Genomic DNA, 14,153 nt, shown 5'->3' with positions numbered 1-14,153 from the left:
CCTGCCCAGGTTTACAATTATCCCATCCCTAAACCTTAAACACGACATGTCAATTATATAGATATTTTTCTACTTCACAGTGGGGTGCAACAGTGACACAATGAGAGTAAAGCATCAGGCATCTTGCCCAAATAGACAGCAATGTACAGTAAGGTCCCCTCATCTCAGAGAGCACTAAGTCGGCGGTGTTGCCAACTCTTACTTGAAGAAAGTCACTAGATCCATTGTGAAAAGTCTCCAGACTAGTTAAAAAGTAGCTAAAATCATTTTCTTGTGCAGTGGCATCAGCAAGGCTGGTGAGCCTAAGACTGGTGGGCAAACGGGTGGATCACACTCTTAACTCTTGCACTTTCAGAAATTGACACACACATCACACAAACTTCCTTAGACACTTATGCACTCTTTCAGACACATGCTCTCTCATACTTGGACATGTACACACTGTCTCAGATGCACAGTCTTTTTCTGACATACATCTACTATTGCTCATGTGCTCACATACAGGCTAATGCAGTATCATGCATGTAAAAAAGTGTGAACAAAATGGACGCACGTTTTTTTTGAACACATATCCATCTCTCCTGGGCACTCAAAACAATATGCAAATGAGCTGCCATGCTAAAAGGGATGCGCAAAGGATAATTTGTGCATCCCTAGCACCCTGCATTAGGCACCCAGCAGAAGTGGCTGTGCATCCACAACAGCCTGGCCAGAGCTTCATCCCACTAACCCCCCCCCCCCCCCCGCCAGGGCTGTTCTCAATTGGTCCTTTTCACTGACAAATATCAGTGAAAACACAATCCAAACAGGACTACAACATCTCATCAATTCCCAGAAAAAATAAAAAAGGAGGTGGCTTAATGCTTATATCTAAAAAAAACCTTCAACTAAAACTTGAACAAACTTGAAATTGCCTTATATGACTCACCAAAACTTCAGATATGCATCGTTTACTCTCCACCAGGAGCACTTGAGAAAAACTGCTCACCTCTAATTGAATTTCTCATAAACATCTCCCTCAACAAACCCATCATCTTACTTGGCGACTTCAATATACACTTCAACTTACCCTTCCAATCAAAAACCTGCCAAACGATCATTGATGCACTATCAGCTCTAAATCTTGAACAAATAATCCAATCTCCAACTCACAAAGCAGGCCACACAATTGACCTCATCTTTATCAACACTGAAATTTGGAAATCAATCTCTACTCACACTACAGAAATACCATGGTCTGACCATCACCTAATCCAAGCTAAACTACTCACCAACCTCAACCTAAAAACACTTCAAAGCACCCCAAAAATAATATCTTACCGTCCACCATTTAACACAGATCTCCTACAAAAAACTCTTCAATCAGAACTAAAAAACATCAACCTAACGCAGATAATGCTATCTTATCATGGCTGAATATCACAAAAAAGTAGCAGACAACATCAATCCCATCATTACAAAATATAAACAACAGTCCAAACACAACAACCAATGGTACAATGAAAATATCAGAACTGCCAAACGTCTACTCAGAAAAAAAAAGAGAATGGCGGAAAAACAAAAACCCTACCACACTAAATAACTATCGGAACAATCTAACTCAATACAAAAATATCATCAACAATGCAAAAAAGAATTTCTTCTCCAATAAACTCTCCAAATTTCATCATAACCCCAGAATGCTATTCACAATAGTTCAAAAACTTACGAAAACCACCCAAGATTTTACATGCACCAAACATGGAAGTGACGACTTTGCGGACTTCAACAACAAAATAGCTCATCTCATCCAATCCAACATAACCTACAACAACCAGAACAACAAACTCAACAGCATGATAACTTCATCCTGGTCAAACTTTGACATCTCCTCCGCTCTTGAAATTAAAACTATTATAAACAAAATGAACCCAGCCAACCATCCATTGGACACCATCCCAATAACCTCCCTCAAAACAATCGAACCAACCATTGCTAAAACCATCACCAAAATCGTCAATTTATCATTGACCGAAGGCTACTACCCCAAATGCCTCAAATCTGCTGTCATCAAACCAATCCTCAAAAAGAACAACCTGGATCCAGAAATCCTCACCAACTACCGCCCCATATCAAACCTTTCATTCCTAGCCAAAACCATTGAAAAAGTTGTACACACCCAACTAGATGATTATCTGGAGTAAAACAACATCCTACATCCATCCCAATTTGGATTTAGAAAAAACCTAAATACAGAATATCTCTCCTCATCTCCCTAAATGACATCATCATCAGAGGCTTTGACAAAGGTGAAAAATACCTACTCATACTCCTTGACCTCTCAGCCGCTTTCGACACAGTAAACCACAATATACTGTTAGAACGACTGTCAAATATTGGCCTTTCTGGTACTACATTACAGTGGTTCTCGTCCTACCTCTCTGAACATACATACCAAGTAGTGATCAACAACACCCCATAAAAAATGATTGACCTCAAAACTGGAGCTCCCCAAGGTTCAGCCTTATCTGCTACCTCTTCAACATATACCTCCTACCCATCTGCCAACTACTAAAAGATCATGGAATCTCACATTTCCTCTACGCTGATGACATTCAGCTTCTAATTCCCATACAAAACTCAATTGAAGACGCATACAAAAAAACCTCAGATATACTTATCTCAATCAAGCTTCTACTAAACTCCCTGAAACTCATAATCAACTTTGACAAAACTGAAATCATACTCATGGATAAAAAACCCAATCCAACTCCGCCACCCCTGACAATACTAGATAAACAAATGATAACGATAATCCCTACCACCCATACCAGGAACCTTGGAGTTACCATTGATGCTGATCTCTCTTTTAAATCCCACATAGTAAATAAAACGAAAGAACGTACCACAAGCTACTAACCCTAAGACATATAAAGCCATTTCTCAACCCTTCTGACTTCAGAACCGTCCTGCAGCTGCTTATTTTCTCCACCTTCGATTACTGCAACTCATTACTTATTGGAATCCCTTCATCATCCCTCAAACCACTCCAAATACTGCAGAATTCAGCTGCCAGAATCCTTACAGGAAAAAAAAGAAACGAACACATAACACCCATTTTATCCTCTCTTCACTGGCTACCTAATTCTGCACGAATTACCTACAAATCAATGACCATCATTCATAAAATCCTAAATGATGATCTTGATGGACTAAAAGGCTTAAACATAACCCCCCAAAACCCACAAAGAAACCTACGCTCTAACAACGCAGGATTCTTAAACATACCCACCTTAAGAGATGCTCATCTTTCAACTACACGAGAAAGAGCATTTTCCATTGCCTCCCCCAAAATTTGGAACACCCTACCCAAAGAACTGAGGACCCAGCACATCCTGAAAACATTTAAAAAAGACCTAAAAACATTTTTATTCCGCAAACTCTATTCTGACACCTGATCATCCCAGCCCTCAACAGAACTCACAAGCATAATCCTCCTCTTCATGCTCTCCTGATGTACCCTCCTTTTTCACCCCTCCCTGCTCTCTCACTTGATTCATTAAGTTCATTGAAAATGTTCTCCTCACTATTCTGTTATTCAACTACTAAGAAAAAATGTTTACTGTTCACAATACTCTACTGTTCCCAACTACCATGTTAACTCCATTTGATTGTATGCTAATTGCATATTTTGTATGCTAATTGCATATTTTGTAAACCGTTATGATGGCTCTACCGAATAACGGTATATAAAACTCTACAAATAAATAAATAAATAAAATCAGCAGTAACTGAAGCAGTGAATTAATATTAAGTGTCCTGTTTGTGCAGGTTACCAAAATGGACACTCAATTTATGAGCATCTGTTTTATCTCACAGCAGCTAATTTACTGGCACAATATGCATGAATATACACAGCCCTGAGCAAATATAGTGTGGATGTATATTGTGCACCCTGAAATTTTTTTTTATGTCAAGACTTTTTTGCATGGTGCTGCTTTCTGAGATTCTTCCTACTTAGTACGGTGACCATATTAAATAGGAGAAACCACAGAAAAGCAGTTTTTTTGTTTTTAAGTTGAGCCCTTGACATGCAGGAAGACTTTACGGGTGCCCCGAGCAGGCATAAAACTTGATTGGTTAAAAAAGTGTGCTTTGGGTGCACAGGGATTTTTTGCATCGCACAGTAATATCTAATAGCCTTTTCTACATGGAATTTACATGTGATAAGCGCTATGAGCTACACATGTTTTGAACACACTGATCCCCTTATTGAATGCAGGGTTATGGATGCACCTCCTAAACATGTGCCCGGGCCACTCAATCGGCTCAGTGCAAATACTGCATCAGCCTGACAGTGAGGTCCCCTCTCTTGGGCTGGGCTAAACAAGGTCCCTACAGCATCATCATCATGTAAAGTTCTGTAATTGCTGCTAGTCTTTACCCAGGCTGCAGCAGCCACCTTTACCCTTCCTTCTCCCTCTTCAGGATACTCAAGTGTCCATGGCCCACTGCATTGCCCTTCTCTGAAATCAGACTGACCACCTCATACAGAGGCCTTATTAGCATGGCTGAGAATTTCCCCTCACTATCAGCAGCACAGCAAAAAAATAAAAAAAAATTAGCGAGGATAAAACAAACCCTGCTGTCACTCAACTTAATACAGTTGCTGCAGTCCCTGCTGCTTTTTTTTTTTATCTGACTGATTTATCTTTCTCCTTCTAGCAGAGAAAACTTAGGTGTGATCCGATTCTCCAGTGTGAGGGGAAAGCGGAGACTGAGCCAGGAGAGCCTTTTCTGAAGAGTGAGAGGCTGTAGCAAGGAGAGACAGTGTAAACCACCACTGCACTCTGGCCAAAGGTGGCTTCACTCTCTTGTACTTTCCTGCCCCATTCCAGCCCGAGGTTGTCTAACTCTCTTTCACCCTCCTGCAGCACCCCAGCCAGAGAAGGTCTCGTTTCCAGGTACGCTGTATAATTAAGGAACCCGGTGAAAACTTTAGCTGCGAGGAAGTCGCTAGATTTGTAGTTAAATTGTTCAGTCTCATTCACAGTTCTAACATCTCCATTTGGTTCAAAATTTAGCCAAATCTAGCTACAAAATAGCTTAATAGCCAACACTGCAAGTGGAGAACCGTGCAAATACCGCCAACTCTCCCAAAGTACCGCCCTCCACATCTTCCAATGATCGCGGCCTCAGCGGGCAGGCAAACTCAAGATTTGTTTACTTTTTCTCTCACTGGTGCCACTTCCCACACTCACACTATCGCCCTATCCCACCTCTAACGTGTTTTTTCCCTTCTCTGCCCCAGGGTGTTGCGCGCTTGCGCGCACCTTAGGACCCAACCTCTCCCCCCCCGCTTTCCACCAAGAAAGTGACGCCTGCGCAGTTACTCTTTCCTCCGGCAGCTTTGCGAGCGCGCAGACCCACACACACACACAGGAAACAGAAATCAGTATAACAGCAGCGACTGTCCCGTAACTTTCGTTACAAAGACCGCGCGAATTGTTAACTTTACGGTTGGCGAGAACGGCACCTCTGTGCGCGCGGAAACCGCTACTCACCCCGTACACCGCGTTCCAGCCATTGGCCAGATCGGTCTCCTGAAACTCCCGCTCCATTGTTTTGTTTTTGGTTCCGCGGGAAGAGCACGGAGTTAAGTGTCCGAACAGCTCATACCCCCCCACGCTAGAAAAAGCAGAACGCCAGTAACCTCCTTTCACTAGCATCTACGCCCGACCCGCAAGTGCTCAGCGCACGCGCCAGCATGTGACCTGCCTCCAAACCCCACCCCTTTCCTCTGACCCGCGCTCGCAGCGGTGGAAAGTACCTGGGCGTGACGTAGACGCAACATTCTGAAAACGTTCCAGAACAGGTGGGGAGGGAATCGGTTTGATGTGCATTTTCGCTTTTTGTGGCTGATTGAGTGGGTGAGAGCTGTACGTATGTTTTTATTTTGCCTTTAAAACGTATGGAGTTAATGAGTAGGATCAATGTGTGTGCTGAGTAGGTGGCAATACATGGAAAGATAGTTGCGGAGTTTAAAGTTAATGATTATGGATGTAGAAGTGATGATGTTTGTTGTGACTACAAAATCTGCCATTTACCAGTCTGCACATTCCGTAGTCCAAGGCGTGCGACTGTGCCAGTTGGGGGTTTAGGTTTTGCCCTGCTTCTTTATCTGACGAGTGTGCCCTCTCCACTACACTCGGGCAGATACAGTAAAGCGCGGCCAAGTTTGCACGCTTTTTAATGCAAATTAGATGCGCAATTCAGTATATGTTGTAACACGGCCTTAGCACGTGCTGAAAATGACGTGTTACAATTACCGCCCGCCGCATGTAGATGGTATGTTAATGGTATTTAATGACCGGATTAGCTAGTCGCCTTGATAGAGTAACATGCGCCCAAAATATCGCATCTTTAACCTGCACATTTTCCACATCTTTATCCTCTATTTTTACCGCCTACCCTGACATTAGTGTGGTGCTGTGCTCTTGACAGTCAGTGAATATCCAACGGACAGTATCATGGACTACATGTATATATTGGCTTTGGCGATCTTTTTTCTACTGCTGAGAACCAGATTAAGAAATGCTTTGCGAGCGAATTCTAGACAGCCGATTGGAGACAACAGCCCACAGGAGAACCCGGCACAAAGACTGCAGGAGGTATGTATTATGTGTTGTTTGTGAATATCCAACGGTAGCATTTTTCTATCTTGAGCATCTCTGAAGCTCTGCGGGTCCAGCGGAGATATGGACGCCTCTACGGATGCCGGGAGAAGGACGCTGCACCCGACCTTCCTCCGGCGTCTAGAATTACGTGTCTCTGAGGCTCCGCGGGTCCAGCGTAGACATGAACGCCTCTACAGAAGCCGTAGAGAAGGATGCCACGCCAGGCCTTCCTCCAGCTTCTAGAATTAGGCGTCCCTGAGGCTCCGCTTCTATTAAATGAATAATCAAGATGTATTAGGTTATGCTGATATTCTTGTGTTGTTTTCATGCAGGCACAGCGGGACAAAGTCGTCTGTGCACAGGACAGGGCCATCGGCAGACCAGGACGTATCATTCGCCCACGGACAACTCTCTTTGGCATGTCCGAGCGAGATGTAGTCCGAACCTACCGGCTGAGCTCACGGGCAATCCTGTTCCTCTACGAAGATCTGTGCTGTGACCTTGAGCCCCTGGCCAATCGCCACCATGCTGTGCCAGGGTTGACGAAACTTCTTGGTGCCTTAAAATTTTTTGGAACCGGAAGTTTTCAAACCCCCTTGAGTGTCATTGTGGGTATGACACAGGCCTCCTTCTCACGGCATCTGGCACAGGTCTTGAAGGCCATGATGAAGTGGATGAGGAAGTATATCGTGTATCCTACGGATCCAGTGGAGCTGCAACAGATCCACAGTGGGTTCATGGATATTGCAGGGATGCCGAACGTGTTGGGTGCTATAGACTGCACCCATATTGCGTTTACCCCCAGGTCAGAGGAAGAGAGTTCTTTCCGGAATCACAATCATTTCCATTCAATGAATGTTCAAGTCATTTGCGATGCACACCTTCAGATTCTAAATGTTGTAGCGAAGTTTCCTGGGAGCTGCCATGACGCCTATATTCTGGCACATTCGTCTATGGGGACCCATTTCCCAGAGGGGAAATACGGTGAAGGCTGACTACTTGGTAAGTGACATCAGCTACAGCCTGGGATTCTATGTCGTGTACAGGTCTGGGATGTTCGATATACAATTATGTGTGCATTTATATATGTGATGTGTTAATGATGTTAAGTGCTGTGAAGTTGTTTTTGATGCATCCCTGATTATTTCCCCTACAGGTGATGGCGGCTATGGCTGTAAGCCCTGGTTGCTAACTCCACTCCAATCTCCATGCACTGCAGCCAAAAAACGCTACAATGAGGCTCATGACAGCACCAGAAACGTGATTGAGCAGACGTTTGGAGTTCTGAAAGGAAGATTCCGATGTCTGGATCACTCTGGGGGAGCCCTGCAGTACAGTGCAGAAAAGGAGGCTGACATAATTATTGCCTGCTGCATGCTACACATTTGTCAGCGATTTGGTGTGGATGCAGAGGTAGCAGAAAACCTGCTGCCAGATCCGCCTGTGGAACCGGCAGCATAGGCGGACAACACTGCATTGGGAAATGATGACCGACGAAGGCTCATCGAATCTTATTTCTCGTGTATGTTCTTAACTGTTATACATTCATTTCTCCACACTGATGTGGCACTTTTATTGTAGAACATAGCTCTGCAAAATTCGAGATATGATCATTTTATGACTGTACAGTATGTTTAATCTTGAGTTGTGTTTCTTTCAGGAGCTGTGATCCATCCATCAAACCATTTCCTAGCAAGCAGGAGAAGTTGATTTAAAATAACAAATAATAGTGAAACAAATAAAATTTAGTTGGAATTTTCCCTTGTCTTCTCTGTGTTTTCCATTGCATCATTTATAGTTCTTGAAGTATAAAATCAATAAACTGTGTTCCCATTTAATCCTCAATAAATTGCTTCCTTTCCTTTTATTAAAGGTTCTTACTTTATGTTATTTCGGCGTCCATGATGCTCCATGAACCAGTGGAGACATGGACGCCTCTACGGATGCCGGGAGAAGGATGCCGCGCCAGGTCTTCTTCCGGCATCTACAATTAGGCGTCCCTGTGGCTCCGCGGGTCCATCACCTGTACAGACGCCGGGAGAAGGACGCAGGACACTTGTACGTGGAACGCCATCCCCTGCGGCCACACCCGGACGGCTATTTTGTATTTGCTTTACTATTTCCCCAACGTATACATGATGCTGTGTGGGAGGCTTCCCAACTTTTCAGAGGGGACGTCCGGCTCCTGGCCACCCTGATCATCACAGATGAAAGAGATCTGTACTTCCACCTTGGGCGCCCGCGGGACTAGGACCGGGCCGAGGAGGCCTGGCGGGTGCTCAGAGCGCAATTCAATGCCCAGTCGTCATTCCCGAGGGAGGTAAGTTCATAGGCCTATGTTGTGGTTGACCAAGGTCTGGTTTACGTTGCTTGTAAGGAATGACAGCTTATACTTCTAGCTAGCAGGAAAAAAAACAAGTTAAATTAAATTTAGTATTTTGGTGTTGATTTGTATTGCTGGGGGTCAGAAAAGAAAACCTGACACTTGACTTGTTTTGGTTAGAATTGTTTTTTGCCTCAAAAGCAAAGTAAAAGTTTTATATCAACTTGTCAGGTCTATCCAGTAAAGTGCGGCCGCGTTTACCCCACTCCTAACCCGCGTTCTACTCAGTTTCCGGCCACGTTAGCCCTTCCTGTGATCCACAACCCCCTTTAACCTACCCTTACCGCGTCCTAAAATCCCCAGGCGACCCCTTCCGCACGCGGCATGTATATTGCATGCAAACGAGCGAATTAGCTATTCCCTAGCATCCAGTAACCCGCGCCCCGACTATCGCTATTTTACCCTGCCGTTTTGCCACGCGTTTAACCTGCTAACTTACCGCCTACCCTTACCCCTGCGTTAGAGGCAGGGGTAAGGGTAGGCGGCAAGCTTTCCCCCAGTCCCCGCTCACCTGCCCTGGCCGCGTCCATGGATGCTGGTCTCCGGGGCAGCCCCAGTCCTCTCCCCTCCTCCCGAAGCAAAAAAAAGCGAAAAAAAAAAATTGCAAGAGAGAGAGGGGAGAGGACGGGCAATCCTACGCTCGGCGACTTACTTTTGCAGCTCCCCTCCGGACATCGTGGCTTCCCCCGTGCCAGTCCCCTCTCCCCTCCTCCCGAAGCAGGGTGCGAAAAGCAGCCTTGCTCCGGGAGGAGGGAAGAAGGGACTGGCAGTGTAAAGCGACGAAGCGGCGAAGCGACTTACTTTTTGCACCCCCCTCCAGACATCGGGCGACCTCTCCTGCCTCCAGCTGCTCGCGAAGATGGACGCCTGCACGGCCGCTGAAGACGTGACGTCACATGCCGTGACGCCAAACGTCGTGACGTCACGTCTTCAGCGGCCGTGCAGGCGTCCATCTTCGCGAGCAGCTGGAGGCAGGAGAGGTCGCCTGATGTCTGGAGGGGGGTGCAAAAAGTAAGTCGCTTCGTCGCTTTACACTGCCAGTCCCTTCTTCCCTCCTCCTGGAGCAAGGCTGCTTTTCGTGCCCTGCTTTGGGAGGAGGGAAGAAGGGACTGGCAGTGTAAAGCGACCTCTCCTGGCAATCCCGACTTCCTGGTATCTGTCATTTCAAATGACATTTGAAATGACAGATACCAGCATGGCCGTGAAGCGTTAGGCCCGCGCACCCAGGATACTGTATAGGCGCTCTATCCAGTAAAATGGGTTGCGCGGGCCTAACGCTTCACGGACGCTTCTTAGACGCAGCTTGCATTTGCAAGCTATTTACATACAGGATCGAGCGGTAGGTGAGCTGCACTGTGCGTGCGGCAACCGCGGGTGCGCTGGGCACTAACGCAGCTCTTCCTACCGCTCGTTACTGGATAGACCTGTGTGTTTCCTATTTGTGTTTTATTTTCGCCAGGTTGAGGCATTGTGGAAGAAGGTTTGTGCTGTTAGCAATTGAAATGTCATGGTTACCATGCAAGCGGCGAGGTCTTCTTTAATAATGGCTATAGGAAATTTATCATTTCTACCATTCTGGATCTTTGCATGCGCAGCAGTGACACTTTTGCTATTTCTGTTTTCGGAGACCACCTCGGAGGGTTCATCTAGCTTGGAATCCGCTCCTCCGCTTTCTCCGCCACCAGAACAGCAAGGTGAGCCTTTAATAGTATCAGCCTTGTAAAAGTATATGGATGTTTTATGCCATGTGGCACGCCGCTCACATTTGAATTTTAAATGTCATGCTTAAGATAATTCTATAGGTGAGGTCTTGTTTAAAAATGGCTATAAGAAATTTCTCCTTCCTACTGTTCTGGATCTTTGCATGCGCAGCAGTAACACTTTTGCTTTTTCTCTTTTCGCCCCATCAGAGGATGATCTGGAAGAACCAGAAAGCTTGGATGGTACTCCTCCTCCTTCCATGCCTCCACAGCAAGGTGAGCCTTTAATAGTATCGGCCTTGTAAAAGTATATGGATGTTTTATGCTGTGTGGCACGCCACTCACATTTGAATTTTTAAATGTCATGCTTACAGTAATGCTAGAGGTGAGGTCTTGTTTAAAAATGGCTATAAGAAAGTTATCTTTCCTACCGTTCTGGATGTTTGCATGCACGGCAGCAGTTACACTTTCGCTTTTTCAATTTTCAGACACATCGGCATAGGAGGAAGGCGAGGGGCCAGCGCCAGTTATTTTGCCACCCCCAGTAATTTTGCTTCCCCCCCCCCATCTCTCCTGCCCTACCAGCCATGGGGGAGGAGGAGGACATTGTCATTGACGTTGTCAACCCAGTCTCTCTGGAGCATCCAGGTGCGGGTCGACGGCCGGAGGCCAGCGCAGCAGCCGGGGAAGGGCCCTCAGCCCTTGAGGGCCGTCTGGATGCTGTGCTGGCTCTCCAGGTCCGGCTGATCCGCAGCCTGGTTGACCTGGAGGGACTGGCAGTGCAGGTGGTGGCCATCCTGCATGACCTGCGCCATGGCTAGCAGGAGATCATAGAGCTCCTGCGCACAATGGCAGGAGCACAATCCCTGCTGGTCATGGCGCGGACTCCTGCGGGACGGCCACCATCTGATCAACGTCAATGACGATCCTCCTCTTCCCCCATGGCATAGTCCCTTCCCTTTCCTTCCCCATGCTATTATAAAAAATATTTTTTTATTTTTTTCATTAAAAAAATTTCTGTAAATAGTTAAAATATATATTTTTTTTAATTCTAAAATTGTACGAGTTTCATTTTACCAATTTATTTTGAATAGTTATTAATAGTTACTGAATGAAACTATTGGGCCAGATTTTCAAAGGGGTATGCGTGTAAGATTCGCGCTTACCCCCCGAAAACCTGGCCGAAGTCCCCCCTGCGCGCGCTGAGCCTATGTTGAGTAGGCTCGGCGGCGTGCACAAGCCCTGGGACGCACGTAAATCCCGGGGCTTTCCTGGGGGGGGGGGCGTGTCATGGGAGCACGTCATTTGGGGGTGGGGCCGCGGGAGTGGTTCCGGCTTGGTTGCGTGGCCGAGGCCTCCAAAACGGCTCCGGGGCCTGGGAATCGCGCGCTGGCGGCTGGCCCGGCGTAGGCAAGTTACACCTGCTTCGGGCAAGCGTAACTTGTATAACAAAGGTGGGGGGGGTTTAGATAGGGCCGGGGGGGTGGGTTAAGTAGGGGAAGGGAGGGAAAGGTGCGGGGGGGTGGAAGGAAAGTTCCCTCTGAAGCCGCTCCGATTTCGGAGCGGCCTCGGAGGGAACAGAGGCAGGCTGCGCGGCTCGGCGCATGCAGGCTGCCGATTTTGGGCAGCCTTGCACACGCCGACCCCGGATTTTAATTGATACACGTGGCTATGCGCATATCTATTAAAATCCCGCTTACTCTTGTTTGCGCCTGGTGCGCGAACAAAAGTACGCGTGGGCGCAGATTTATAAAATCTACCCCATTGTGTGTTGTGAGGAGTGGCATGCCACATAAAAAAGAAACATCAGTGTATGGACAAAAAAAAATTTTATTTAAAAATTATTGGTTAATGGAACGAAAAGTTGAGGCGACATTTCTAACGGCAACAATCAATTCTGTCATCATTTCCTTCATCAAAATCGTACGAGAAGCCAGCGCACCATTGATGTCTGCTCGGATCAACCTCATTTCCTGGAGCATCATCTCACTGTGTTGATCCTGTCGAGAGGTGATTCCATTCATAAACTGCTCGCTTAGGCCATCAATTCCAAATAATGCCTGTTCCAGGTCCTGTGATACTGATGCCATTTCCTGTGCCGGTGGAGCAGCAGCCTGTAGCGAAGATGGTTCTGACGCTAGAAATGGTTCCATGGCTACAGATGCCTCAGGTTGTGTTACAAATGCTTCCAGGGGTACAGATGCCTCAGGTTGTTTGGCTTTCAGAAGACTCATCGAACAGATTAAGTGTGACCACTTCCTCTGTGGAGACGTGTTGACTGGGAAATGGAATGGCATGGGAATGGATTCGTCGCTAGTTACGTTACCATCGTTCACTCGATCTGTGGAGAAAGATGAAGAAAGAGGTTGCAGTTTGAGTTGTCAGTTTACCCCTCATGAACCCAAAAGTTAACATGCAATGCAAACAAGATTTATTTTTATTTATTTAAAAACTTTTCTATACCGTCGCTAAGTTATATACCATCGCAACGGTTTACAAATAGGCACATAGACTAAGGTAAGTAAATGTAGGATATCTTACATTCTAACAGGTGCCAATAAAGTTCGGTTACAATTTCATAAATAAAATCATTATTTGAGTAATGTTGGTCAAGTCCAGGTATATTATTGAGTTACTATCGCTTTGAAATATTACTTCTTAAAAGTAGGATTGATTAAATTCATTCTCATCTGCATTACCTTGTACTTTCATTCTCTACCCTCCACACTCTTTAGTGAAGGCTTTTTTAAAGAGCCATGTTTTTAGATTTTTCTTAAAAGTTTTGAGATTATTCTGTAATCTGAGTTCGGGGGGCATCGTGTTCCATAGTATGGGCCCAGCCAATGATAAAGCCCTTTCTCTCACTTGGGTTAATTTTGCTGACTTTACTGAAGGGATTGTTAGTAGTGCTTTGTTTGCTGAGCGGAGGTTTCTTTGTGGAACGTGTACTCGTAAGGCTGTGTTTAGCCAGTCTGCTTCTTTATCATATATTAGTTTGTGTATGGTGCATAAGGCTTTGTATTTTATCCTGTATTCGATGGGTAACCAATGTAAGTCTGCTAGAGTTTCGGTTATATGGTCCCTCCTCTTTTTTCCCGTTAGTATTCTGGCTGCAGTATTTTGAAGATATATGTTTATGCATACCTCGACTTGCTCCTTTGTCATCACCGAACTGTGTGTGTACGCCGCCGCCGACCTCTGGCCTCACAGTACTGAGAACCAGCTCCTCCACAGGTGTCAACACTATATGACAAGGTGGCCCTCCACCGGACCTCTTTGCTGCCACGTCAATTTTGGCAGCCTTTTCTTTCACCTCTTTTCTAATGTCGCGCCACCGGTGCTGTACCTGTTTTACGTTCCTGGGCGTGAGAGAAAGAGAGCTCACATCCTGTGCGATCTTCTCCCAAATCCATT

General features: G+C 45.9%; 2 protein-coding genes across 6 annotated transcripts in view; one reads left to right on the top strand and one right to left on the bottom strand.

The window, feature by feature from the left end:
* The window catches only part of PTPN2 (protein tyrosine phosphatase non-receptor type 2), a 182,980-nt gene extending 177,122 nt beyond the window's left edge, over nucleotides 1–5,858 (bottom strand). For 2 of the 5 annotated variants that reach the window (XM_029590950.1, XM_029590947.1), the window contains exon 1: nucleotides 5,544–5,754. In XM_029590950.1, coding sequence (XP_029446810.1) covers nucleotides 5,544–5,708 — 165 coding nt within the window. In that variant the 5' untranslated portion in view covers nucleotides 5,709–5,754. Of the gene's footprint in view, nucleotides 1–5,543; nucleotides 5,755–5,809 lie in introns of those variants that run through there. The other 3 variants (XM_029590949.1, XM_029590948.1, XM_029590951.1) reach the window with 3 other exon arrangements.
* Nucleotides 5,740–9,307, top strand: LOC115085207 (putative nuclease HARBI1). The gene is made up of 3 exons (XM_029590952.1): nucleotides 5,740–5,854; nucleotides 6,462–6,650; nucleotides 6,989–9,307. Exons 2-3 carry the CDS (start codon nucleotides 6,510–6,512, stop codon nucleotides 7,649–7,651), a joined length of 804 nt encoding a protein of 267 aa, XP_029446812.1. The 5' UTR covers nucleotides 5,740–5,854; nucleotides 6,462–6,509; the 3' UTR covers nucleotides 7,652–9,307.
* Nucleotides 9,308–14,153: the final 4,846 nt, after the last annotated feature.

The sequence above is a fragment of the Rhinatrema bivittatum genome, chromosome 2 (genome assembly GCF_901001135.1).
Source record: "Rhinatrema bivittatum chromosome 2, aRhiBiv1.1, whole genome shotgun sequence".
In the NCBI taxonomy this organism is placed as follows: Eukaryota; Metazoa; Chordata; class Amphibia; order Gymnophiona; family Rhinatrematidae; genus Rhinatrema; species Rhinatrema bivittatum.
The sequence above is the reverse complement of the archived record's forward strand: the minus strand, read 5'-3'. Positions and strand labels throughout refer to the sequence as shown.

Coding starts and splice junctions, on each gene's coding strand:
- LOC115085207 (XM_029590952.1), top strand. CDS start 6,510: ATGGACTACATGTATATATTGGCTTTGGCGATCTTTTTTCTACTGCTG. Junction 6,651..6,988: donor CGGCACAAAGACTGCAGGAG/GTATGTATTATG, acceptor GTTTTCATGCAG/GCACAGCGGGACAAAGTCGT.